Raw genomic sequence first — 27,318 nt, forward strand, 5'->3', positions numbered from 1 at the left:
GTTGTAGCAATGATTGTTAGAATCAATGGACGAGTCCTACAGATATTACGGCAAAGTCGAGTAGGGCAAATTTCAGGGAATTACAAGTGTTTTACTTCTTTCGCATTGTTTAAAGACTGATCATAACATATACTAAAGACCTAAAGGGGTAAGCTTCATTATAGAGTGGCTAACTTGTGCTGTCCATAATGTGGGTGTGTCTACATTCAAAAATGTGCCGAAATGCTTGTGAATGCACTGTAATACTAGTCTCACTTTTAAGTAAAATTTCCCTACTTGTAGAATGGCAAGAATACTGAAACGCCTTCATTTGAGTGCTTCTTGTGGCAACACTTCAATTTGTGGTAATCATCACGTGAGCATTGATTTATTCCCACAATCGATTTCGGTCTGAGCTTGTATAAAACAAACAGAGGGTGGTACCACTACCTCATCCACATCAAGGCCATGTTTGCTTTGATAAAAGTGGCTTGCTCTTTTAAAATGCAACCACTTCCCGGGATACATTTCAATGTACACCAGTGTACATTTAGATGTCTCCCTGTAAAGAGGTATACATGGCAAATGTATCCTCTGGTATTCCTTTGATCTGAGGTGTGAAAGTGTTACAGTGGAACCTCACTTATCCGGACCTCACTTATCCGGATTCTCGGTCTACGAAAATGACTGCTCTATTAGAGTAGTGACTGTTCTATTAGAGTAGTTGAAAATACTGGTATTTAAAAAAATTCTTCATGCTATTTTAAGGCTATTTATACACAGTTTCAGAGATACAAACTTTTCAGACTTATGGACCACTGCTGATCCCAAGGGGTTCAGGTTTCACTGTACGTAATATGGTTACAGGCTAGTATACCTATTTAGCACATGATGAGATTCATTCTATTATTATTATTGTTGTTATTAAGATTGATCTAGGACAGAGTCACGTACAACCAAGTACATATGCCAACATGACAAAACCTACCCATAGAGCATGTATAAACAGTGCCATTTTGGGTGTATCAACCTGTACATTCTATTGCTGTAGTGATGATGATGATGATGCTGCAGCCGCTGCTGCTGCTACTGCCATTTGTTGCATCACCATTTCCATAGGCAGCGCTCAAAGCAGTGTGTGTGCTGGTTGAAGTTATATGCATGCATACACAGGAAAGGAAGCTTAACTGGCATCAGAAAATCACAATACTAAAATGCAACTTACACAAAAAAAAGCAAGTAAGCTAGAGTGGTATTAATTGATTTGTTTATATTGTAGGTGTGAGATGTTTCTGAAGGTGACTCAGTCAAGAAGTGAGGCTATACATGACAAGGTGGTGAAGGCCAGCACAATCAACATATTATCCCGATTCAAGGCAATATGGCACAGACTAAAGGCCACTTGTAGTTAAGAGCTGGTACAATGATGGTGGAACATCATTCTATTAGTAAGCGAGGTAAAGGATAAAGCTGTCGTTGGACTTATTGTGCCACCTGGGAACAAGACTGAACACTTGTAAAACAAAGAGACACCAGCCACAACCATTCTGTAGTCTGAATCAAAATCAGTGTGGTTCTTAATTATCTACTTTGCAATGTTGGTGTGACATGTCTCTGAAGATGACTTTAGTCATGAATTGAGGCTATGCGCACCAAGGTTTTGAAGACACAACTAGTAAATGATCCCAATCAAGCCAATATACAATTGACTCTGTTGTAACTACAGGCTGCTGGTATGTGCCAGTACACCAGAGGTGTGGCATTGGCCCAGTGATCACACTTTGCATACACAACATGCAGGAGATAGTTACATATTATTGTATATGCAGATTATCCGCAACAGTTGTACAGGTGGAAAAAGTTCCAGATAGCAAGCCAGGTGTAGGATGAAGCATAGAAAATGTACAATACAAGCGAAACATTGAAACAAAACTCTTTACCTTGTTGTTCACAAGTTCATCAGCTGGAATCAGCTGGTTGTTCATGCCTGGAGTGCACATGCTGGATACAAATAAACTGTTACAAATAATACTGACATTAAAACATACATGTAAGCTTGTTGTTTACATATAAGTGGCCTCTGGCTCTCCTGCAATCACTCTGTGGATGGTTGCTAATCTTCTCCGCTTCATGTGATTTGGAATTCAGCATGGGTATATGCCTACTCTGTACTGGGCATTATATAGAATTACACATCTGTTTGAGGTATCAGCACAAACAGGCATAATTATTATACAATTGTGCCTTCCTTCATTCATAGGCAAATCTATCCCAGACTAGTACATGTCTGTAGACCTCATAGTTTTCAAGAACATTATTTATTATTTATAATAATAATTATTAATTATTCATCTACTTATGTATATATTTATGATGTAAATTTAACTGCATTTCTTATTATTCTTAGTACTTGGTTGTATAAATACGTATACAGTATTTGTCTCTATATGGACCATTTGTTATTAGGCTTCCTTAGAATATCTGTAGTACATGACTGTGCCTTTTGTGTGAAGTCGCTAATGCCAATATTCATATTGGGGTAATAGTTACAACAATGGGGTAATAATAGGGATATTCATAATACATACGTAGGTCCTTTTGTTAGTATAAATCTTTTGACATGTTGCTTATTGGGTAATTTGTTTCTTTTCCTAGACTATGGGGAAGTGACTTGTATAGTCCTTTGCTTTTTGAGAAGGTTACTTTCAAACTAACTAAAATTGTAAAAGTAATGTAGTTGTATATAGGGCAGTTAGTTATCTGATATTGCATGTAAATTTGTATAAGTCTATATACCAGTGGGATGGTTTAACACTAGGTTTTCTACCCCAATGATCCATTTTGGTTGTCATCTTTGTGTCATAGGCATAGTAAAATGGAGTATTCTAAACTAGGGGGGTCTGGGGGCATGCCCCTCAGGAAAATGTTTGAAAACTAGCCCTGTGAGATTCAATTTCAGAGTATTTTTAGTAGTAAAAACATGCCTGAATCATTCCAGCAGTATATCCTTACTTGTGTAATTTACTTCTATGTCAGTCACAAACAACATTAAATTAATTTTAGAGGTGCTTGTCACAATCATCGATCTGCAGGGTGTTGCTGAGTCACTGTACAAGCTGATAGTTTCATAAATTATTTATGAATTGTTGATTGAATATGATGGGAAGGTGAATTATAGAGTATCTGAAACATTGGTAGAGCTAAGGAGTAGATTACTTGAAATAGCTAGCCAATTAGCCTCCTCCCCCCCCCCCCGCTTCCTACACCTATGTGTGAGAGGTACCCTTTGCACCAAAACATGATATTAGGATTGCAGGATCATAGTCTGTTCACATTCACCTTAACCAGGGGCGGATCCATACTTATGGAAAGGGGAGGTCAAAATGAACTGAGGCACTACATTGTCTAGTTTGGTAAGGTGAGAACAAAAAAAAGGTCACAACCAGCTGCCCACCTCACCAACTACGTGTTTATAGCTGATAAAGTACATAAAAAGCCTTACATAGCTCGCTACACATTGCTCTATATGGTGACTGCTTTATTAGAGTGACTGCTCTATTAGAGTATCTCAATCTTGATATACTAAAAAATTTTGGAGGGGATCAAGAGCCCCCTTTGACTCCCCTGTATCCGCCCCTGACTGAGCCCCCGTTTCTTGTTAATAACTCTTGTTACATGGGCCAGCTGCCCAAACATTTAATAGCGCTGTGAAACCCTTTAAATGGCAGAACTGTTTATCAAAAGTGCTTTGATACAGGCAAGAACAAGTGAGTTATGAGGCTTTAGAAATATCCCATACATTTAGTATGGATGATTCAAGTGCACAAACATGTTTACAACATGTTCCAGTACAAACCATTGGGAGTGAACACATGTTCAGCTCTTTTTGATATTACTATATTTGGTGGGGGCTCAGATGAACGCATACAGACTATAGAAAAAATACTGAGAATTGGGACTGTCTATATTGGTATTTTTTATCCATGGTATGGTTTCAGGTGGAAAAAGATAACTGTTAGGAAGGCTCACAATGGATCCTGGTAAAAGACTACCTTAGCAATCTGGACAGTTTACCAAATTACCACTGGAATGCATAATTATATATGTGGAAAAGCACCAAAATTCTGATATAGTTATACTATAGATACATGCTAACTCACCAGGAAGATGGCTACATACAAAATAACATTATTTCAGTAACAGACTTACCATCAACAGCCAACATTCCAGAACTAGTATCACTAGACAGTATATTGGAAGCATTACATGTATAGGTGCCAATGTCAGATGAATCTGCATCCAAAATTTTTAGGGTACTGTTTTTGGTAGTGGGATTCAATGACAACTCTGATATCAAATACTTCACAGTGTTTGTCTTCTCCACTGGAACACCATTGAAGTACCAACTGATTTTAGGAATTGGTGTACCAGTAGCTTGACAAGTGAAGAAAGCTGTATCTCCTTCATTCAGTGTTTCATTAATCACTCCAACATCAATAACTGGAGCATCTTCATATAGAAAAAACATGGTAAATGTTATATTGTAGTGTAAAATAAACAGTAAGTGCACAATGATTGTGTGAGAGTCACATAATGATTGTACTTATTCAAGACACTCTACATGCAGCCATGAAAACTGGCATGCCACACCATGTGTATATTGACAGAAAATAGGAAAATGTGTTTTTCTATATAGCTCAGTGTTACTTTGGAATGATTTTTATGCTCTGAACACCCTCCACTTTTGGCACCCTACATACCAAATTTGAGATCGTCCTGTGCATTAGTGAAATATAGGCCCTCAAAATTTGGCTTAATTGGTGTCCCATTTTTACAGGTCAGTTTGCATGTTAAGAGGCATTTTGGGACCATTACCATGTATCCAGATTATGTAGGTGTCCTCAATTTCAAATGTCCTGCGGTTTCACTGTAGCTCAAACATTTTGTGGTTCAAAACAAATCACAGTCATAGCTACAGAGTTACAAGGAGAAAATCAACAAGGTGCAAATTTGTGGGTCAAAATACTCTAATTGAACATTCACTGAGAATTTTAAACCCAGATATTTTTCTTCAGTGCCATTACATCATCCTTACCATCAGTAGCTGATTCTATTACAAACTAGCTATAGTGTATCAATATGTCTGTGTGAGTCATAGCACTTTAGTGCATGCAACTGTATCAGAGAATAGTAAAAAAGAGATGTATGACTTATTATCCAACATATTAAAATATGTCAATCACATCCTTGTCTCCATGTGACAATTTAAGTTAGGTGCAAGTCATAAGGATGGCCACAAACTATGCTGGAAGCTTGCAGAAAGAAACAAACCAGCGGTGCTACAGGTGACTATACATTTGATTGAATTTGGCTTTGTATAATATGCAGAACAGCACATCTACAAACCAGTACAGATGAATTACCAGTACAATTGCATTTATACATGTAGGACTTTTTGCATTGCAATTAAGTGATATCAATCATTAGTTTAAGCAGCTGACAAATTTATTCTGCCAATTCTAGCAGGCACTTGCTACACTATCACTAGCTTTGTAAGAAAACACAGTATACACTTGAATATTTTGTGTCAAACCACACACCAGTACTTTGCAATTATGCAACCATCACATGATCAATTAGTAAAATTAGTTTTCACTGTTTATTGAAAGTGGATGCTATTTTGAACATCATCACTTTTATACTTGATTAAGCTATCTAAAGCACTGTATGTACTTATGGATAGCAAAGAACTTACATGTATGTTCTACTAAGATACAGTACCTTTATTTCAGAAAGGTTTGAATGAAATTTTGAACCACATTATGGAGCTATGATAAAATACAGACAGGTTAGTTTGTGTTATATTTTATTCCTAAAACATGTTAGTTTTGTTTACTGTAGTACTGAAGGTTCATACTCTATGTCCACACCAAGGAATGCTAACTTCAATTTATTACATTACAATAAATTGCATTAAATGTGTTACTCAGTACGTGTGGAAAATTGCCCTTGTAATCTAAGACATAACTTACCTTCAAAATTTGAAGTGAAAATAATTATGCATGCATAAGTAATGACAGCATAAGTAATGACAGATTTTATCAAAAAGTGTGATAGCACATGCATGCTGCAAGAGAGTTTTCCTAAAATAAAAAGTAAAAAGACATTACATAATCTGAAGATGATCTTTGAAGACACGTAGGTGTCCCACCTTGAGGAAAATTTCACTGCATATTGGGACATTTCTGTTGTAGTATAACTGAGTAGCAAATGCATAAAAACTATATGTTTCTTGGTTTTGTAAACTGTATACATATTCATACTTGTCTTTCACATACATCTACAACAGCCTTAAAACAACATACTGTTGCTTTTCTTGAAAACACTCAAATATTTGTCCAGAAAATTGTCAAAGCATGATTTTAGCACTGATTTTAAAAAGAACAATGTGCAACACATAAACAAACCTGTTACATAATCGAGTCTCCCAGGGTGACCATAACTTTCATAAGTTGTTACTCCATATGTAGTTACTGTCATCAAACCATCCATATTAGCATGGATAATTTCAGCTACACCTTCTGATATTGTTACTTGTGTAGCATATGCTTCAGTAGTGTGTCCAACATTTATTGGTACCCATTCCTGTGTGTTTAGTGATGTATTCCTTCCTCCTGATATTAAGTGGATCATATCAGGTTGATAGTATTGTGCCAACACTATGATGTTAATATAATGTCTGTAGCCAGATCTACTTGGATTACGAATGGTAGTGACTGGAAATCTGCTGGAAAACTGAAGCACATCAGGAATTATCATCATCATAGGATCACCAATGTAATCACGTTCATCATATCCACCACGACTGAGTTGAGTCACCAGTACTGGTTTATTAGAATAAATTACACAATATTCTCCTTGTGATAATGTTCTGCTAGAATACTGTCCTTCATTGATAGTATAAGATGCTCTAAAATTGTTACAGTAGAAATCAATCTGAGTTGAATGATGTGATGCTATTATTTTTATGATGTAATATCTCCTGGTAGCTAATGGCATGGTATAGAATACTCTACCCCAAGATGTAACTGGTGGAACTTGTTCTATTAGTGCATTATGGCAACATGTGCTCCATGGTATCTTGGCTAACTCATGACCACTAAACACAGACACTTGTTTATCTGTAACAATTTTGGTTCCAGTCAAATCACTTGAGTATGAAGATGATCTGATATAAAATGTTTGTAATCTGTTGATAACAAATGAGTATTCAGTGCCAGTGTAGAGAGTGTTACCAGTGTTGGTGGTAGCTGTTTGTGTGACTGTTAACTTCATTATTGTATTGTCCTCTGTACCAACTATCAGTATTGCACCCTGATAAGATGAATGATATCCACGCTCTGATATTGCATAATACACATATTCTGTTAGGACACTTGATCTCTTGTATGGTAGTATAAGAAATGTTTCACTATACTGATTTACTTCATTTTGACCAATCACAGTTACAACATCACTGTTAGCTCTTAAGTAAATACCTTTGTAGTCTCTATCATTTCGAAACACTGCCACACTGAATGGTAAATTTACAATAGTCTCATTACTACCATCAACAACTCCTGTATAGAAAAAACCTGCCACTGGAGCCTCAATTGTAAAGCTCACTGGTGTAGATATTGTATTCATTACTATAACAGATAGCTGTCCACCATTAAGTCCTCGGAAGTATCCAAAGTAATGCTCACCAGGTCCTGCATATAATATGAAGCAGTATCATTTTACATTACAAATCAAATTATGTATTATAAAAAATGTGATACATCATTAATTTTGAAGCCACATCAATAAATGCCCATAGTAATAGTACTTAATGGTAGGTGTCATCTGAATTCTCTGTATTGCACCCATTGACTAACTTAAAACGTGTATTAATTGTTCACTGGAGTTTGTTAAGCAGTATTAGTTAATAAAACAACCACATTAAATTGAAATACTCTAATACAGCAACTAGCTAAAGAATTCAAGACTATTTGAAGCTTAAACATCAATGAAAATGGCAGATACAGCAATAAGCTGGCATTATTAGCCAATTATGGTGGCATAATTTTGGGAATAATGGGCAATTCTCAAAAGCATAATAGGTGATTTTTTGAGCACTGCTCAAAAGCATAATGCTCAATTTTTGGAGCATAATAGCCTCATGCCTAGTGACACCCCATTGTGTAGGTTGGTTAATTATTTAAGTACAAGACCATGATGTATAATGTGACATGCACGCTTACAACACAGAGTGGCAATCAATTTCATGAGAACTTTAAAGAACATTCTAGCAGATGGTTATGCGTAATAATGCACCTTGACTAGGTGCTTACAGGGTATCGTGACATGCACTCAAATATGGTGTGCCACAAGGTGACAGATCAATGAGGCTACAGTTTATGAGCAGCTCAAGAATTACAGGTTTTTGCAATTGAATTCATCACCTTTGCAATTGACTTTGTCCTGAGTTTGTCACATTTGCAGTAGACTTCGTAATTGAGTTCGTCAGTTTTGCAATTGAATTCATTGCTTTTACATTAGAATTCGTCACATTTACACAAGAATTCATCCGAAACAAGATTGGCAGCTGCTGTAAACAAGAAAACAAGATGTAGCAACTGCTTTATGACCTACATCTGTTGTAAGCAACTCTTTATAAGGCAGTAATTCTTCTGCATTCACAATTGTGCTACATATATATGCCATTGGCGATGGGTGTGGTCACTCACAAACAAGCTAATTAACACAAATGGTTTCACATATAACCAGCTCCAGTTACCCTGTAGTGTCCCAAGTGGTATTCTCCATGACAAAAATGATCCACTTTGTAATGAGCAGCTGGTTTACTGCAGTCAATGTAATTTTGGCAAATTCTTGTGCAAATGTGACAAATTCTAATGCAAAAGTGTGGAATTTAATTGCAAAACCAACAATTTCAATTGGAAATGGGACAAATACTATACAAAAGTGATGAACTCTACTACAAACAAGATGACGTTGATTGCAAAGGTGACAAATTCAATTACAAAAACCTGTATTACACCTAATGTTGTGGTTATGATGCTAAGCTGCAAGTTGTACACTGGAGAAATCGGCGCTGCACAGAGCATGCGCTTAAATTGTGGTAAGGTCTAGCTAGCTATTTTATGTGCCCAGAATGCTTTTTCCTTTTTGTGTTTGGGTGGGTCTGATGTAACACTCATAGCCATTTCGTTTTGAATCCCCAGATTTTGGGGATCTTTTGAAGGGTTACAAACAAGCCATAAACAAGATGTTTTCTTGTTCCTTATGCTTGCTGAACCTACTGAGTTATTTCTGCAACATGTGTACAAAACACAAAAACATAAGTTTTGATTTGTTGGCAACCATTCAAATAATCCCCTGAATCTGGGGATTCAGAACGAAACGTCTATTGGAGTTACAACAAACTCTTTTCCCCCCACCCAAAATATAAAAGGAAAAAAATCAGTCTGGGAATGAGGCTATGAGCTACATTGTGCTTAAAAGTGTTAACTAACAGTTATTAAGCCTTCACACTACATATGTATAGTGTTTTTAGGCTGTCCGTAATTTAGAAATTACAATTTTGCTGTTTCTGCCAATTTTGCCATTTTCGCCATTCCACTAAATCTCCTTTCCCCTGTACAAGTGTGTTATTGACAGGAAGAACAAAAACAGTTTTCATGCATATGTGCTCATGCATCTTTAAGAAAAAAGATGATTTTTACTATGGAAAGTCTCACCACATTCAGTAGTCAGAATATCATTATTTCAGCATATTGTGACCTAGTCTGGGAAAACCAGTCTTATCGTCTATTTAAAGGTATTGAGAAATGCCGTATTCGGTGTGTTGTGGCTCACCAATGGTTGAAAGATATGTGTACCAAATTTTCACACTTTTTACACCAATTCTTTACTTTCAAGAGCATCCACAGTAGAAGCAACCAATACTTAAACTGCCCACCATTTTAGATAGTTTTTAACTCAATGTTGACTGTACCAGGCAAGCTCCAAAAAGGGTGGGAGGTAAAGAAATGTTTTAAAAATTATAGGGGAAGGCGTAGGGATGAATTAGGCCAAGTTAAGAGAGTTCAGCTACAAGCAAGTCCCCCTGTAGAGAATTCAGCTACAAAAGTGTCACCATGTAGAGAGTTCAGCTACATTACAAGTCACTATCTGAAGAGTTCAGCTACCTCACAAGTCATTCTTTGGAGAGTCCATCTACAAAAAAGTCACAATGAAGAGAGTTCACTTAAATAACAAGTAACCCTGTTGGGAGTTCAGCTATGTAGCAACAGTACACCCTTAGTTACAAGCAAGTCACCCGTAGAGAGTTCAGCTACAAACGAGTCACTCCATATAGACTATCACAAGTTACCCTGTAGAGAATTCAGCTACATTACATCCTATACATTGTTCAGTTGCATTACAAGTTATGTGCCACTTCAGAGAATTCAACTACAAGAAAGTCACCCTTGAAAGAGTTCAGCTATGTTACATAAGTCTCTCTTTAGAGAGTTCACACTGATTTACAAGTCATCCTATAAAGATTTCAGCAACAAACAAGCACCCTGTAGAGAGTTCAGCTGCAAACAAATCACCCTGCAGAGAGTTCAGCTACAAGCAAGTCACCCTGTAAGAGTTCAGGTACAAACCTAGTCTCCCTGTAAGCAGTTCAGCTATTTAACAAGTTACACTATAGAGAGTTACGTACATGTCGTCCTGTAGAGAGTTCCACAACAAACAAGTCACCCTGTTAAAAGAGTTCAGCCACAAATAAATCACCCTGTAGAGAGTTCAGATACATAACAAGTTACTTTGTAGAGTTAAGCCATATATTTACATGACAAGTCACCCTGTAGAAAATTCAGCTAGGCAATAAGTCACCCTGTAGAGTTCAGCTACATACCTTACAAGGCGCCCGTAGAGTTCAGCTACGTACCTTACAAGGCACCCGTAGAGTTCAGCTATAACAAGTCAACCTGTATAAAATTTTAGTGTACTAAATTTCAACAACATTGCTGTACAATCAACACCTCATATAAAAATCTGTACTGTTCTTCATTCTGAAAAGACAAGTTTAACAGAAGCCCCAAAGCCAGCCTGGTATGCAACTATAAAAGAAATTCTGTCTAAATCAAAACAGCCAAGCTATAAAAAAGGATGTGACTCCACCAAAAAGGCCAGGGTGAGAAAAGTTGTGAAATCAAAGATGGAAGCTAAGAAATGGCTGTGATGGTAGGCTAATGGCTAGAGGTTTAATAATTGCAGAATCCTTGCAACACAAATTTACCTGAATTGTTGTTATTAATAGTTTCGCTATTACTTACTGTCACAGCCATTTTTCGACCATTACTTTGATTTCACAACTGTTTTACCCTGGCCTTTTTGTGGAACCACACCCTGTTTTACAGTTTGGCTGTTTTTGTATAGATTGCTACAATAAATATGTAAGCTTACACTTTACTATTACAGCACAGAAAAATTACAGTATAAGTGCACTGATATTAATTAACACATTTACATTATAATAATTATAGAATTGTTCCTTGAAACTATCAATATCATTACAATTGATTGCATTTGAGGTAAAAAAAAAACCATATTCTAAATGCCTCAGTGAAAACAGATTGGCGATAACAATAAAGATGGGATTATCAAACTGTACTGTTTAAGTAGGGATTGTCCTGTACACCGCCTATACTTCTCTGCCTTTAATATCATCCAGGAGACATTTTACATGACAAAAAACACCATTACAGAATACCGTACATTAGTCCATATAACATCAAATACAGCATTAAAAACAAGATAACATTTACAGAATAGAGTATGGAATAGATAGAGAATTTTAAGATATTAAAAATTCCTAAACTTGAATTTTCATCTACCTTCCTGCCTGCCCACCTGCCTGACCACATTTGCAATGCTGGAGACCAAACAAAGCAGTGTACGGTCACCATTTTATACTACAATAACAAACTCACCAATGGCATGTACTTTTTGGGGTTCCAACGAGTGTGTGCCCTCTTTCCTTTTATCTTCAATCAGGAATCAGGTCATCATCTTCTTCATGCAATGAAACCATATAGAGGTGTTAATTTTCTGTATCAACACTTTCCTTGAGCAGCATATTCAGATGCCTCAAAATTATTTAAAGCAGTTACGTTACTGTAAATGGTATTGGACACCCGGTAGATATCTGTAACTTCATGATAAGTTCAAGACCACACACACTAATGATCTTGCTTGATTAATAATGATCGAGCACTGATACTACACCTCTTACCAAATTATTACAATGACCACACACCCTTATTGGTCTAGCTGTAGGCTAGAGGTCAACACAAGATACTTTAATACAGCAATCCCCTTAATAGAACAGTCACACATGTATAGCTGTATGCTATTAACAACAAAAAATATTATTTTCGTTTTAAAATGAAGTAGGAATCCAAGTGATAACAGTAGTGAAACAACAGATGTACGATGGTTTTACAGCAAACATAACTAAGTGGGAAAATCCCAACTTTGGCATTGAACAAAACAATTGTTATAACATGACAATGTAAACTTTTTTCTCACAGAGCTATATGCTGTAAAACCATCATTGATCTCTTGTTTCACTACTTTTTATCACTTGGATCCTACTTCATTTTAAAATGAATATACTTTTAAATATACTAGTAACTGAATAAATCGATTATAATGAATTTGCTTTGATGGCTAATGAGTTTAATACTACTTCTGGTGGTTAGGGGTTATTGCAGAGAATCTTACAAAGCATTGCTTACAAAGCATTGCTTGCTTTTCATTGCTTGCTTTTCATTGCTTGTTAACAACTGAGTTATACTACACATTGGGTTGTAACTGTTAAATTAATAAAGTGCACCATACATCACTGCACAAAATTCTACTTTAGAAATGTTTTATCATTATGGAGACCACACCTATATATCTAGTAATCCCAGCTGCTACAGTGTAACACTGGTATTTGCACAAAATTTTAATGTGTTTATGGTAATATGCACAATAACATCCTTACTAATAACAGTCAGCACTCCAGAGCTAGTGTCAATAGATGCAAAATTAGCAGCTTCACATGTGTAGGTACCGATGTCAGATGGCTCCACATTCATTACAGTTAGTGTACTCCTTTTGGCAATGGTGTTTAACAACATCTCTGATATCATATACTTCATAGTGTTTGTCTCATCCACTGGAACACCATTGAAGTACCAACTGATGTTAGGAATTGGTGTACCAGTAGCTTGACAAGTAAATAAAGCTGTGTCTTCTTCATTTATTGTCTGATTGGCCACTTCAGGACTAATATCTAATAATATGCAATACAAAAACACCACAGGAAATTATTACATAGATCTTACAAGCACGTAATATTTAAAACTAACACTGGTACCTGCCCTACCTGCAGGAATTTATTGCATCAGAATATAATAGTATACTCAACATGATGGATAAAAAGCTAAAATTAAACATACTAAGTATTGGATACTATTTATTTATAATGTACTACATATTAATGAAACAATGACTATCTGGTAGGTTAAAAGTGCAATTCTAGACACAGTATATTATTCCACAGCACACATGTTTCCAAATACGTACTTACATCTTATCAAATGCCTATACTCCTGCAAATTTTCCTAATACTTACATCCTACCAAAAAGGTTAGGAACATATAGGTTTCCCCAGAAAGTACCACACTGAAAAAAGTGTCACCTTATACTTGTCAAATCATGCCTAACCACTGACAACACAGAGACGCTTTTCATTTAAAGTTGAATAGCAAAGGTGATTTGCATGTGGTACGCAGAAAGAATTCAGCAAGTTTTGCTCAACATCTGTGCATTTGATACACTGTAAACAGCAAATGACAGTAGTCAAAAGCTTCATTTTTTTTAGATGACTACTGCTTTGTTTGGAACAAAAACTACTCCAATACTGGCAGAAAGAATTTGTAAACTCAGATGGAATGCAGACAGACAGACAGACAGACAGACAGACAGTCAGATGGCTTTTCAGTTTTATGATATTCAATTTCATATTGGCTGCTATGGGTAACGTTATAAAATTAAAGAGAGCATTTTGAAAGCAAAATTCTTGAAAACACATGCCGAGTTGACTTATACCCAAGAAAACATCTTATACTATGTTCTACCATATGTGTAATATAGTATAGTAAATGTGTCTGGGTATTATTTACATGTAATAATCAAGCAAAGTGAAAGCACACTCTACACTTACCCTTCGTGGTGAACATACATCATGCAAATAATACAACCTCAACCTGTGCATAGATATGCAAAATATGATAACTATCTCTGTGAACTGCACCATTTGCACCTACATGCAGTAATATTACAGCCATGTCAATTTGTTAAGTGAAACAGCACAGAGTGAACAACCTTTTCAAATCCACATGTGCCTACTGGAACAAGTTGATGTTGTGCTACTTCTAAAAACCAGGCGCCATGCAGCTAGCTAACTCATCTGGAATAACTATAAACAGTATATACTACTATGAATTAACCAACTATGTATTACTACTTTACAATAGGGTAGTTTGGGTTGTGCAATAATATAATTAGCTATTTCTCGTATTTCGTAATTCATGAAATATTCGTAATTCGTTCAATTACGTTGCTATGCACTGCTAAGGAAGCGTTTGTTAAATAAACCGCTTTTACCAACATATTACGCACAAAACTATCTTCTAAACTGTTTTATAGTGTGACTAACGTGTTTTTTCCCACAAATTCTCTCGACAAAGCCTCAAAGCTGCTCTTCATTTTCGTTCGCGTAAGTAAGGGATATGCCCCCTTTCAACTCGAAGCGATAGGCTATTCCTGGCAGTGTACGAGGCCTGCACCATTGTTTTTTAGTTGCTAAATGCCTGAAAACCTCAAGGGGAAGGTAGTCTGAGGAAAGTCACCACACCCGTATTTCAGTCCGCCGAAAAGAAACCACCTCAGAGCAAAGTTCACCTGTGCAGAAGTTTAATACAGACTTCATTTCACTTTTACTTCTTACGTAAAAGCTGCTTTTACCGTTATTAAACGATTTTGCTCACGTGGGTGCGTACGGACAAACATAGGTAGATAGGTAAATAGATAGGTACACACACACACTTTTACGAAAACAATTTCAGTAAACCAGGCGCACGCCCACAGCCGGCCTTCGGCCGGCTGTGGGCGTGCGCCTGGTTTAAAAATGTCTACAGTTCAAATGTACAAAATATGTATTTAAGATCCATCTAGGTATTTTTAAGTAATTAACAAGCCTTGCTATCTGCAGTACAGTCCCACACCAAATTGGAAAAACTCGCCACAAAGGATAACATAATTGATTGATTAGTTGTCTAATCACACAGTGGTTTAGTTTGCCATAAATTAGCCCCAATAGTAGGAGTGCAGTTAATCCCAAATTGCATGTCTTGTTTCTGTAATTGCACTGTAAAATAGCCAATAAAACAACAGAATCACAGAAGCCTTTTAAGTGCAACAATAAAGTGATATAGTGAATAGCCAACCAAACAAGCTGACCATAGAAGCCTGTTAAGTGCAGCAAATGTTGACATTTTGATCCAATCAGACTTGCTGATGTGTGAAACCTTTATAGTGCGACAGCAGATGGTGTAATAATAAACCAATCAGATTAAGAAGCCTTTTAAATGCTGGAAGAATGATACAATCACCTGTTAGAATCTAACGGCTACATAAACTCAATAGGAGGATGTGTACTACGGGTGGTCACTATATGATTAGTAGGCAATCACACACATTTTCATGCAATTATGGAATACTTGTACTCGTAACAGCCAAAATTGCACTCAAATGTGTGTGATTACTTATACTAATTGTGTAATGACGTAGTAACGTATCTGCAATTTCCATACAATGTTCACGATATAAACTGAAAAATGATCCATCTGTCTGACCATTTTTGTCTGTCATGTTACCTAATATTGCATATAGATCCTGCCTGTATGAACACATTTGATGCTGAAAACAAAGCACTTTCATTTCACCACCTAAGATTATCATCAAAGTTCACACATGCTTTCATTTGCTCTCTATAATATACATGCCATGATGCAGAGAAAACTTGAGTTACAATTCTTTGAAAATCACAGAACAAATCGTTTTAGTGGTAGAGCACCTGACTTGTGTGCAAGAGGTTGTTATTATGAATCCAACTGATGGGACAAATTTGTTTTCTTTCTAATTATATGGGTAGAAAGACGGATCACTACAGGTGAACTGTCTTTCTGTGGCCCTATAAGTTGGTCTATTTTGTATAAATGAAGCATAAATCCCATTTTGCACCTACAAATTATGCTCCTTTTCTAGTGGGTAGGTAGTTTACCCCTACTCGTCTGATTCAATAGACCCCCTGCAGCTGGAGCCTCCTGAATACTTAACAAACCCCCACCCAATCATTAGACTGGGTGCTTGCATCTTCCAGAATCTACTCTGTGTCCAGGCACAATGGTAGAGGAGGGTAAAAGCAAGGAGTAATATTAATACATGATATACAAGTTAATGATTTATCTTTTACTTTTAGGCACTCATACATATACATTAAACAAACCTGTTCCATAGACAAGTCTTCCAGAATGACCATAACTCTCATGCTTGGAAAATCCATAGATAACTACAGCCATTAAAGCAGTCTCATTGGCATGGATAATTTCAGCTACACCTCCTGATATAGTCACTTGTGTAGCATATGCTTCAGTAGTGAGCCCAACTTTTATTGGTACCCATTCCTGTGTGTTTAGTGATGTATTCCTTCCTCCTGATATTAAGTGGATCATATCAGGTTGATAATATTGTGCCAACACTATGATGTTAACATAATGTTTGTAGCCAGGTTGAGTTGTATTACAAATTGTGGTAACAGCAATCTGATTAGAAAACTCAAATGCGTCTGGAATAATCATCATCATAGGGTTGCCAATATAATCACCTTCTTCGTATCCACTACCTTTTTCATATCCACTACCCTCTTCATATCCACTAAAAATATCACCCTCTTCATATCCACCATGACTGAACTGAGCCACCAGTACTGGTTTATTAGAGCGAATTGCACAATATTCTTGTTGTGATAATGTTTTGTTAGAATATTCGCCTTCATTTATGATGTAAGATTCTTCATTAACAATATGAGATGCTTCTAAGTTGTGACAGTGCAAATGCAGCTCAGTCAAGTTATATGATGCTAATATTTTAATAGTGTATGATCTCCTGGTAGCTAATGGCATGGTATAGAATACTCTACCCCAAGATGTAACTGGTGGAACTTGTTCTATCAGAAGATCACCACAACAAAGGTCCTGTGGTATCTGGGCTAACTCATGACCACTAAACACAGATACTTGTTTATCTGTTACAATTTTAGTTCTAGTCAAATCTCCTGTTGATCTGATATAAAATGTCTGTAATCTGTTGATAACAAATGAGTATTCTCTGCCAGTGTAGAGACTGTTACCAGTGTTGGTAGTAGCTGTTTGTGTGACTGTTAACTTCATTATTGTATTGTCCTCTGTACCAACTATCAGTATTACACTTTGATAAGATGAACTATATCCAGGTACTGATATCCCATAATACACATACTCTGTTATCACACTTGATCTCTTGTATGGTATAGCAAAGAATGTGTCACTTGATCCATTTGCCTCATTCTGACCAATCACTATCACTTCATTGCTATCAGCTTTTAGGAAAATTCCTTTATACTCTGTATCATTAGGAAATACTGCTACACTGAATGGTAAACTCACAATAACTTCACTACCACTATCAACTACTCCATTGTAGTAATATCCTACTACTGGAGCTTCAATTGTGAAATTGATGGAAGATGATATTGTATTTAGCAGTATGATAGATAATTGTCCGTCAATAAAACTTCCAAAGTATCCCAGATAGTACTCACCAATTACTACATGTAAAAAGAACATGCAATAAAACTACAGGTGTTTTCAGAAGTTACAAACAAGGTGTGGATGAATATTATTAGCACACTGTCTTGTTATTTTTGCTATAGGCTACTTGTATCTCTACAATGACTATGCACAGGCTGTGTCTTTCATGTAAAATCTCCAGTACCAAACTGGTGGAAATGTTTCAAAATTATACAAGCAAATAAAAATTATATACCAATTTTAAAAATTGTATACAATACAGACTATATACCAAAAAATTACGATTTTATAACTTTTAAATTATAAAAATTGCAGTCTAGGCAAGTGCTTGAGGAGCCACACAGCCTGGGATCCAGGAATTCCCCTGCATTCAGCCAGTACTTACTGTAACAATCATGACTTCTCGTTTTTTCATTAGGGTTTATCATTGTTCAACTAGCCCTCTATTAGTAACCTCAAGTACATTGCTTAGTACAGTAACCTCTTTGTAAATTAGTTAATGATTTATAATATACTATGCGTAGAAATCTGTTTTAATTTAAAATACAGTGTGTAAAACTATAGCCTGTAGCTCTTTTATCTATTAGGTGAGTGCACCTGAGTGATGTAGTATGTATCTAGGGAAGAGGAGATTATGCCATCACAGTTATTTGTATGCTCCAGATAGTTCCCGGCATTAACAAATAAAATAATCTTACCACAGATATGTGTGATCATGTAACTTATTAATAACACAAACATAAGTACATAATGACTGTATACAAACAGTAAAATTGTACTCTTTTGACTAACAGACTCACCATCAACAGCCAACATTCCAGAACTAGTATCACTAGACAGTATATTGGAAGCATTACATGTATAGGTGCCAATGTCGGATGAATCTGCATCCAAAATTTTTAGGGTACTGTTTTTGGTAGTGGGATTCAATGACAACTCTGATATCAAATACTTCATAGTGTTTGTCTTCTCCACTAGAGCACCATTGAAGTACCAACTGATGTTAAGATTTGGTGTACCAGTAGCTTGACAAGTGAAGAAAGCTGCGTCTCCTTCATCTATTGTCTGATCAATCACTCCAACATCAATAACTGGAGCATCTTTATAAACATGATGAATGTTATAGCTTTACATACAGCTGTATATTATACGGTACACATAAAGTGCATAGTAATTGTGCAAGTTAGCCATATTACCCCAAGGAAATATGGGATAGTCTGAATATATTGGATGCCAAATGTAGCATGTCAAATAAATAAAGGACTTACGTACATATGTTTAATGTTGTGCTACGTAGTAAAAATTATTACAATAGAAATTACTGAAACAAGTAATATCAAATGAATCTGCAAATTAAATACCTTGTTTAGCCACAAATACTGCAAATAACCCACACATTCGTGCATTTTACACTTATAGATAGCTAAAGGAATGGTCAACCACAGTTTCAGTGAGGTTTAGAAGCTACAGCACTATACAAAGTGGTAATAATGAAAAGACTGATTTGTACAACAGGCCTCAAATTAAGCAGTCATACATAAATTGAAAAGGCAGCTGTAGGCCTGCACAGGAACTTTTCACCATCACATTCTGTGTCTCAAAGAACCTTAGTACAATCAAGGCAAAGGCAAAAACTGTCCAGTGAGAAAAAACATCATAATTAAAAAAAGCACCTGTTGCAAGGTTAACTAATGCTAATCTCTAGCCTTTTGACTTTGGTCAAGCTGGTCGAACTAAAATAGATTTTTTTGCTGATTTTCCAATAGTGTGGTCATATCACCTTTACAGTGTCTTGGTTGTCATACAGTTGGTATCAGCTTATAGTCCAAGTCTGAATAGTAACTAGTGTAGTAGGATTCCAGTGATAAAGAGTAGTACAAAAAGATATAATTATATGAATGATGGTAACTATTACAACGTAGTCATGTGGGAAAGTTCCTATGTTGGCATTGAAAAGATGGTGGTAGCATGCCGTTACAAGGACTTTCCCACATAGCTACTGTATGTTGCAATAACTATCATCATTTATATATCTTCTTTCACTACTTTTTAGCTCTTAAACCCTAGTCTATTTTTAAATTACCAAATGTGGCTGTGACTGCTTTATTAGAGCATCTCAGTTTCATCTCAAACCTGCTTATCGTGAGTGCTCTGCATAATAGAATATGGCCAAGTCTTGTTTTCTACAAAAAAACTGCCACTGATTGCAGTGAGATCATCAAGGGAATTGTCGCTGTGCTCTGACCATTCAAGGGCATTGAGGCCTGTTCTGATCATATATTTAATGGCATGGTTGCCATGCAATAATTTTATAAGCACAGCTACAGGTGTCTACTCCTTACAGTAATGTAAGCACTTCAAATAGTTTGTAGTTTCTATGCCTTGGTATGGTTTTCTTGCATGAAGAGGAAGACAACCATGTAATTGAAGATACAAGGACAAGCGAAGTGCAGAAGCCAGACACTCACCACATGTAAGTTTGTTATTGTGGCATGAAATGGTGGCTGTGTGGTGCTTCATTTGGCCTCTAGCATTGTAACTGCCATCAGGCAGGCAGGCAGGCAGGCAGGCAGGCAGGCAGGCAGGCAGGCAGGCAGGCAGGCAGGCAGGCAGGCAGGCAGGCAGGCAGGCAGGCAGGCAGGCAGGCAGGCAGGCAGGCAGGCAGGCAGGCAGGCAGGCAGGCAGGCAGGCAGGCAGGCAGGCAGGCAGGCAGGCAGGCAGGCAGGCAGGCAGGCAGGCAGGCAGGCAGGCAGGCAGGCAGGCAGGCAGGCAGGCAGGCAGGCAGGCAGGCAGGCAGGCAGGCAGGCAGGCAGGCAGGCAGGCAGGCAGGCAGGCAGGCAGGCAGGCAGGCAGGCAGGCAGGCAGACTAAAAATCAGCTTTTGACAATATTTTTCAACTCAATATTTGGCCACATGTTTTCTGGTTTTTAATACTGGATTTGTTGCTAGATGCACTAAGACACTTTGTTTTTGATGCACGTGATATTTCTATAATGCTTCTTAATGGTAGCATTTTAATTGGTGGTGGGAACCATTCATTTTAGGAGGAAACCCTACTAAACAGTACTACTGTACTGTTTAATATCAGTATTGTGTACAGGTGTATATCACGCTTTGATTTGTTCTGACTTTAGCACTTGTGTTCTTCTGAACTCCCTCTCATACATGGAAATAATATAACACATAACAAACCTGTTCTATATTCAAGTCTTCCAGGATGACCATAACTTTCATAACTGGTTAAACCATAAGTAGTTACTGTCATCAAAGCATCAATATTGGCATGTATAATTTCAGCTACACCTTCTGATATAGTTAATTGTGTAGCATATGCTTCAGTAGTGTATTTGACTTTTATTGGTACCCATTCCTGTGTGTTTAGTGATATATTCCTTCCTCCTGATATTAAGTGGATCATTTCAGGTTGAAAGTACTGCGCTAACACTATGATGTTAAGATAGTGCTTGTAGCCAGATCTACTTGGGTTACGAATTGTGGTGACTGGGAACTTATTGGAAAACTGAACTGTATCAGGAACTATCATCATCATAGGATCACCAATATAATCACGCTCTTCATATCCACCATGACTGAACTGAGCCACCAGTACTGGTTTATTTGAATAAATTGCACAATTTTCTTGACTGGATAATGTTTTACCAGAATACTGTCCTTCATTGATAGTATAAGATGCTTTAAAATTGTTACAGTAAACATCAATCTTAGTCAAGTGACGTGATGCTAGCATTTTAATAGTGTAAGATCTCCTGGTAGCTAATGGCATGGTATAGAATACTCTACCCCAAGATGTAACTGGTGGAACTTGTTCTATGAGTGGATTACCACAACATGTGCTCCATGGTATCTGGGCTGCCTCATGACCACTAAACACAGATACTTGTTTATCAGTAACAATTTTTGTCCCAGTCAAATCTCTTGTGTATGAAGATGATCTGATATAAAATGTTTGTAATCTGTTGATAACAAATGAGTATTCATTGCCAGTGTAGAGAGTGTTACCAGTGTTAGTGGTAGCTGTTTGTGTGACTGTTAACTTCATTGCTGTATTGTCCTCTGTACCAACTATTAGTACTGCACTTTGATAAGATGAATGATATCCACGCTCTGATATTGCATAATACACATATTCTGTTGCAACAGTTGGCCTCTTCTTGTATGGTAGTATAAGGAATGTTTCACTATTTGAACTTGCTTCATTTTGACCAATCACAGTTACTGCCTCACTGTCAGTTCTCAAGTAAACTCCTTTGTAGTCTCTATTATTTTGAAACACCGCCACACTGAATGGTAAATTTACAATAGTCTCATTACTACCATCAACAACTCCTGAATGGTAAAACCCTGCCACTGGAGCCTCAATTGTAAAGTTTACTGGTGTAGATATTGTATTTATCAATATCACTGATAGTTGGCCACCATTAAAAGCTCTGAAGTATCCAAAGTAGTATTCACCAGGTACTATAATATGAATTAGTGGCATCAAAAGCAGATTAGTGTAGACATGTATATACAGTGTTGGGCGTAATGCGTTACATAAATAAGGCATTACATAATATCATTACTTTTTGCAGCAAATAGTGCTATAACCACCATTATAAGCTTGATGGAAAATTTGTAGTTTTACCTGTTCCAGTGGCCTAAATTACTTATACAGTACTTATTATAATAATGTAACTATTAGAATAATTTACTGCAGTTATTTGCTATCGATTTACCAACTACAATCTAGCAAAATTTGGGGGTTGCTGCTGGTTACAATAACTGTATGGGTATAATATTTAAGCCTAACTCCTAAAGTATACGTTTGAGCATATCATATTCACACCTTTGGCTATGTGAATATAAGGAGGGAAAATAAAAATGCATGCATTCTCAAAGTGCATAAAAGAGCTAATTCTCATTGACTTTCAAAAATTTAGCACCATAGCTTTTTATTCTTATACTCACACTTGTCTGCAAGTATGTCAATTGTGTAGTTAGTCTGTTAGACACCAAGAAATAATTGAAATAACAAAATTATGGTTAAATTTTGAAACAAAATGGTTACAAGATGTGATTTATATGTGCGAATAGGGGGCCCTTTCCAATTACTGTTGTCTGACAACCCATAACTTGGTTTGCAAAAATGATAACTTAGTTTGTGAAAATGATAACTTGGTTTGTGAAATGATAAAAATTTCAAATTTGGTTTCTTTATACTCCTAAAGTGCCTTTAGCTTTTGGTGTAATGTTAAGATGGTAGGTTAAATTTTCTAGGAGTTATAAGTAGTCAAACTTGGAATTTCAGAAAAACTATAAGACCTCTTTTTGCAAATCTGATCACATACAAGGATATTTTTATCCATCCAATGGATACGTACAGAACAAAATTGATAATTTCTAAACTGAAAACTAAAGTTTTTGAGAATCCTTACCATTGACTATCAGTACTGCAGAGCTAGTGTCGCTTGATGGAAAATTAGCAGCTTTACATGTGTAGGTACCAAAATCAGATGACTCTGCATTCATTACTGTCAGTGTACTACTTTTGGCAATGTCATTTAATGACAACTCTGTTATTCTATACTTTATAGTATTGGTCTCATTTAACGGAGCACCATTGAAGTACCAACTGAGGTTAGGAATTGGCTTAGCTGTAGCTTGACAGCTAAAGACTACTGAATCTCCCTCATATACTGTCTGACTTGCCACTTCAGGACTGATATCTGTAACAATTTTATGTATACAGACTATAAATAAAATATATGACCAAATTTGGGAAAACCATCGATCTACACACATCAATAGATTGTGAGATATGCAATTTTTAAACATTTCAATCCAGTATACTGTAGCTTGGGAAGGTCAAAAGCTACGAGTATGAAATTTTCACCATGAATGCAGCCATCCATAGTGTTCATTTCACTTCAATCCATAGCAAGCTAACTATTGATATAACCATGACTTTAAGCACCTTTTTTCATGACGGTATCTGAAACATGATACCATGACGGTATCATGTTTCAGCTGTTCATGACGGCCTTAATATTGGGCTCTCAAGACCACCTGTGCCACTGAAAATTAAAGAAATGTTTGTAGAAAATATCTGGACAACTGTCCAAGGTAGTCTCATGTTTCAGCTGTCCAGTGGCATTACAATGTGCCAGAACATTTGCAGTGGCTGGCATACTTCCCTAGAAATCCACTCATGAAAAGCAGCCTGATCAAACCAGAGACATGGCTGTGGTGCAAATGTGTAGAGTATTGGTGTGGCTATCCATTCATGGTGGAAAGTGAACATCACTGATATGTGCGTAGATCAACGATTATGAAAAATTTGGTCACACACACACACACACACGCACACGCACACGCACACGCACACACACACACGCACACACACACACACACACACGCACACATCATACAGTACGGAAGTACTGTATAACTGTAACTTTACAACAAATTCAAGATCATACCCATTAATAATCTTGATGACCACATCCCTTATTATTGGTTTGGCTGTATTTATAAATTATAATGCTAGCCCAGTGAAAATATGAAATAGTGACATGCCCCTAGTAGGTGAAAGGCTGACTCAACATACTGTACTCTAATACAATAGTTACTCCAATAGAACAGTCACACGTGTATAGCTTATGCTAAAGCCAAACAAATTAGTATTATATTTAACATAATGATGTTGTACTATTTCTAAAAACCAGACACCCATGCAGTTAATACTGTTCCCTTTAAGCTAAACAGGAAATTAATCAAGCATATACATAATTTACTTTATATGCAATTGTTTATTTTACCAGATACTTATTTAATGTATTTAGTAATTCATGAATTATTTTGTAATTTGGTAATTATGTTGCTATGTTGCTACTAAGGAAAATTCACTTTAACCACAAATTATGCACAGAAGTATCTTCTCAACTGTTTTATAGTCTGTCTATCAAGGTTTCTGACTTTTGTTATGTAACTGGCTTTTGTTATGTAACTGGCTTTTGTTATGTAACTGGCTTTTGTTATGTAACTGGCTTCTTATGCAATTTGCCTTTAATGTCTTTTTGAGCTAATACACCTTTCTGGACTTTATTGTAGTTATACTAATAACTACCAAAAAACTTCAGCAAACTCTACATGCCATACAGTTAAGTAAGATGTTATTACCAGTTCAAGAAAGTGATGAGAGCAGCAAAGCAAATAGAATCATGATGTGAATTAGCTAACTACAATACCTTAATTTATTCATCTTTCCACAAAATATTGTATGTATAAATACAGTGATCATTAAACATTATTACTGCAGTCACTTTGCACACAAACAAAATAATGGAGTCTGAATAAGAGACCTTTCAAACACTTTTACAAATACAAACAAAACAAACCTGCTAGATAGCCCATTTTTCCAAGATGACCATAACTCTCATACTTTGAGAATCCATAGATATTTGCTGCCATTAAAGCAGCCTCATTAGCATGGATAATTTCAGCTACACCTTCTGATATAGTCAATTGTGTAACATATGCTTCAGTAGTGTGTTTGACTTTTATTGGTACCCATTCCTGTGTGTTTAGTGATATATTCCTTCCTCCTGATATTAAGTGGATCATATCAGGTTGATAGTATTGTGCCAATACTATGATGTTAAGATAATGTTGGTAACCAAATTGAGTTGTATTACGAATGGTGGTAACAGAAATCCGATTAGAAAATTCATGTGTGTCAGGAACTATCATCATCATAGGATCACCAATACCATCTTCATCAAGACCATGACTGAATTGAGCCACCAGTACTGGTTTATTGGAGTAAATTACACAGACTTCTCCATGTGATAACACTTTGTTACAAAATTCTCCATCATTGATGATATGGGCTTCTTTTATATTGTTACAGTAAAGATCGATCTCAGTTAAGTTATGTGACGCTAATATTTTAACAGTGTAGGACAACCTGGTAGCTAATGGCATGGTATAGAATACTCTACCCCAAGATGTAACTGGTGGAACTTGTTCTATCAGTAAATCACCACAACAAAGGTCCTGTGGTATCTGGGCTAACTCATGACCACTAAACACAGATACTTGTTTATCTGTAACCATTTTAGTTCCAGTCAAATCTCCTGTTGATCTGATATAAAATGTTTGTAATCTGTTGATAACAAATGAGTATTCCCTGCCAGTGTAGAGAGTGTTACCAGTGTTGGTGGTAGCTGTTTGTGTAACTGTTAACTTCATTGTTGTATTGTCCTCTGTACCAACTATCAGTATTGCACTTTGATAAGATGAACTATATCCAGCTACTGATATCCCATAATATACATACTCTGTTATCACACTTGATCTCTTGTATGGTATAGCGAAGAATGTGTCACTTGACCCATTTGCCTCATTCTGACCAATCACTATGACTGCATTGCTATCAGCTTTTAGGAAAATTCCTTTATACTCTGTATCATTAGGAAATACTGCTACACTGAATGGTAAACTCACAATAATTTCATCACCACTATCAACTACTCCATTGTAGTAATATCCGACTATTGGAGCTTCAATAGTGAAATTAGCAGCAGATGATATTGTATTGATTAATATAATAGATAATTCTCCTCCAGTAAATCCCTTGAAGAATCCCAAATAGTACTCACCAATTACTACATGTTTGTAAAAGGTTGTACATTTGAAATCAGGTGTTTAAATTTACAAACAGTATTTATATGTTTAATACATAGCTTTTGTTTGTACACTACAGTGTGATGAAAGTCTTGGTATGTAGAGAATTAGGCTGAGAACATATTGTTCAACTGTTAGAGTGCCCACCTAGCATCAAATAGTTGCTGTGGTTTGGTATGGTTTGAGTTCTGTGGGCGACGTATAGTTTTTTTTAAATCATAGCATGTCTATTGGTGCACACTTATTGCAAACTTGACTTTTTGCTAATACTTGCTTGATGTGCAGTTTTCTTGATGTAATAGTTGTAACATGGGCATGAGGGCTTTGCCTGATATATATGACCGATAGGCCAAGGGCTGAGGGCATACATATCAGACAAAAGCCTGAATGCCCCATGTTACATCTAATATGTAACACTTCCAATCCATATCAGGCTAATAGCAGTGATCAATCACCCATGCCAATACGGATGCAACCACTTGATGTATCAAGACACACGGTAGTGTGTCGTGCAGCCAAGAAAGCCAGCACACCACACCGTGAGTATATTGACAGGAAGAAAGAAAACAGCTCTTTCACGTATACATAGCTCCATGACCCCCTCTCCAAAGTACACCATTTTTACATTATAGCTGTCTGCCAGGTAAGGTAGGCCACA

General features: G+C 36.5%; 1 protein-coding gene across 1 annotated transcript in view; it reads right to left on the minus strand.

Moving 5' to 3' along the window:
* LOC136265341 (uncharacterized) overlaps positions 1–27,318 on the minus strand; it is a 143,937-nt gene that overhangs the window by 81,843 nt on the left and 34,776 nt on the right. The window contains exons 5-12 of the mRNA XM_066060181.1: positions 25,373–26,641; positions 23,411–23,701; positions 21,168–22,454; positions 18,776–19,075; positions 16,634–17,992; positions 13,064–13,354; positions 6,447–7,730; positions 4,189–4,488 (exon numbers count right to left, since the gene is read on the minus strand). Of these exons, the coding sequence (XP_065916253.1) occupies positions 4,189–4,488; positions 6,447–7,730; positions 13,064–13,354; positions 16,634–17,992; positions 18,776–19,075; positions 21,168–22,454; positions 23,411–23,701; positions 25,373–26,641 (6,381 nt within the window). The remainder of the gene's footprint in view (positions 1–4,188; positions 4,489–6,446; positions 7,731–13,063; positions 13,355–16,633; positions 17,993–18,775; positions 19,076–21,167; positions 22,455–23,410; positions 23,702–25,372; positions 26,642–27,318) is intronic.

Source organism: Dysidea avara, chromosome 1 (genome assembly GCF_963678975.1).
Source record: "Dysidea avara chromosome 1, odDysAvar1.4, whole genome shotgun sequence".
Classification (NCBI taxonomy): domain Eukaryota; kingdom Metazoa; phylum Porifera; class Demospongiae; order Dictyoceratida; family Dysideidae; genus Dysidea; species Dysidea avara.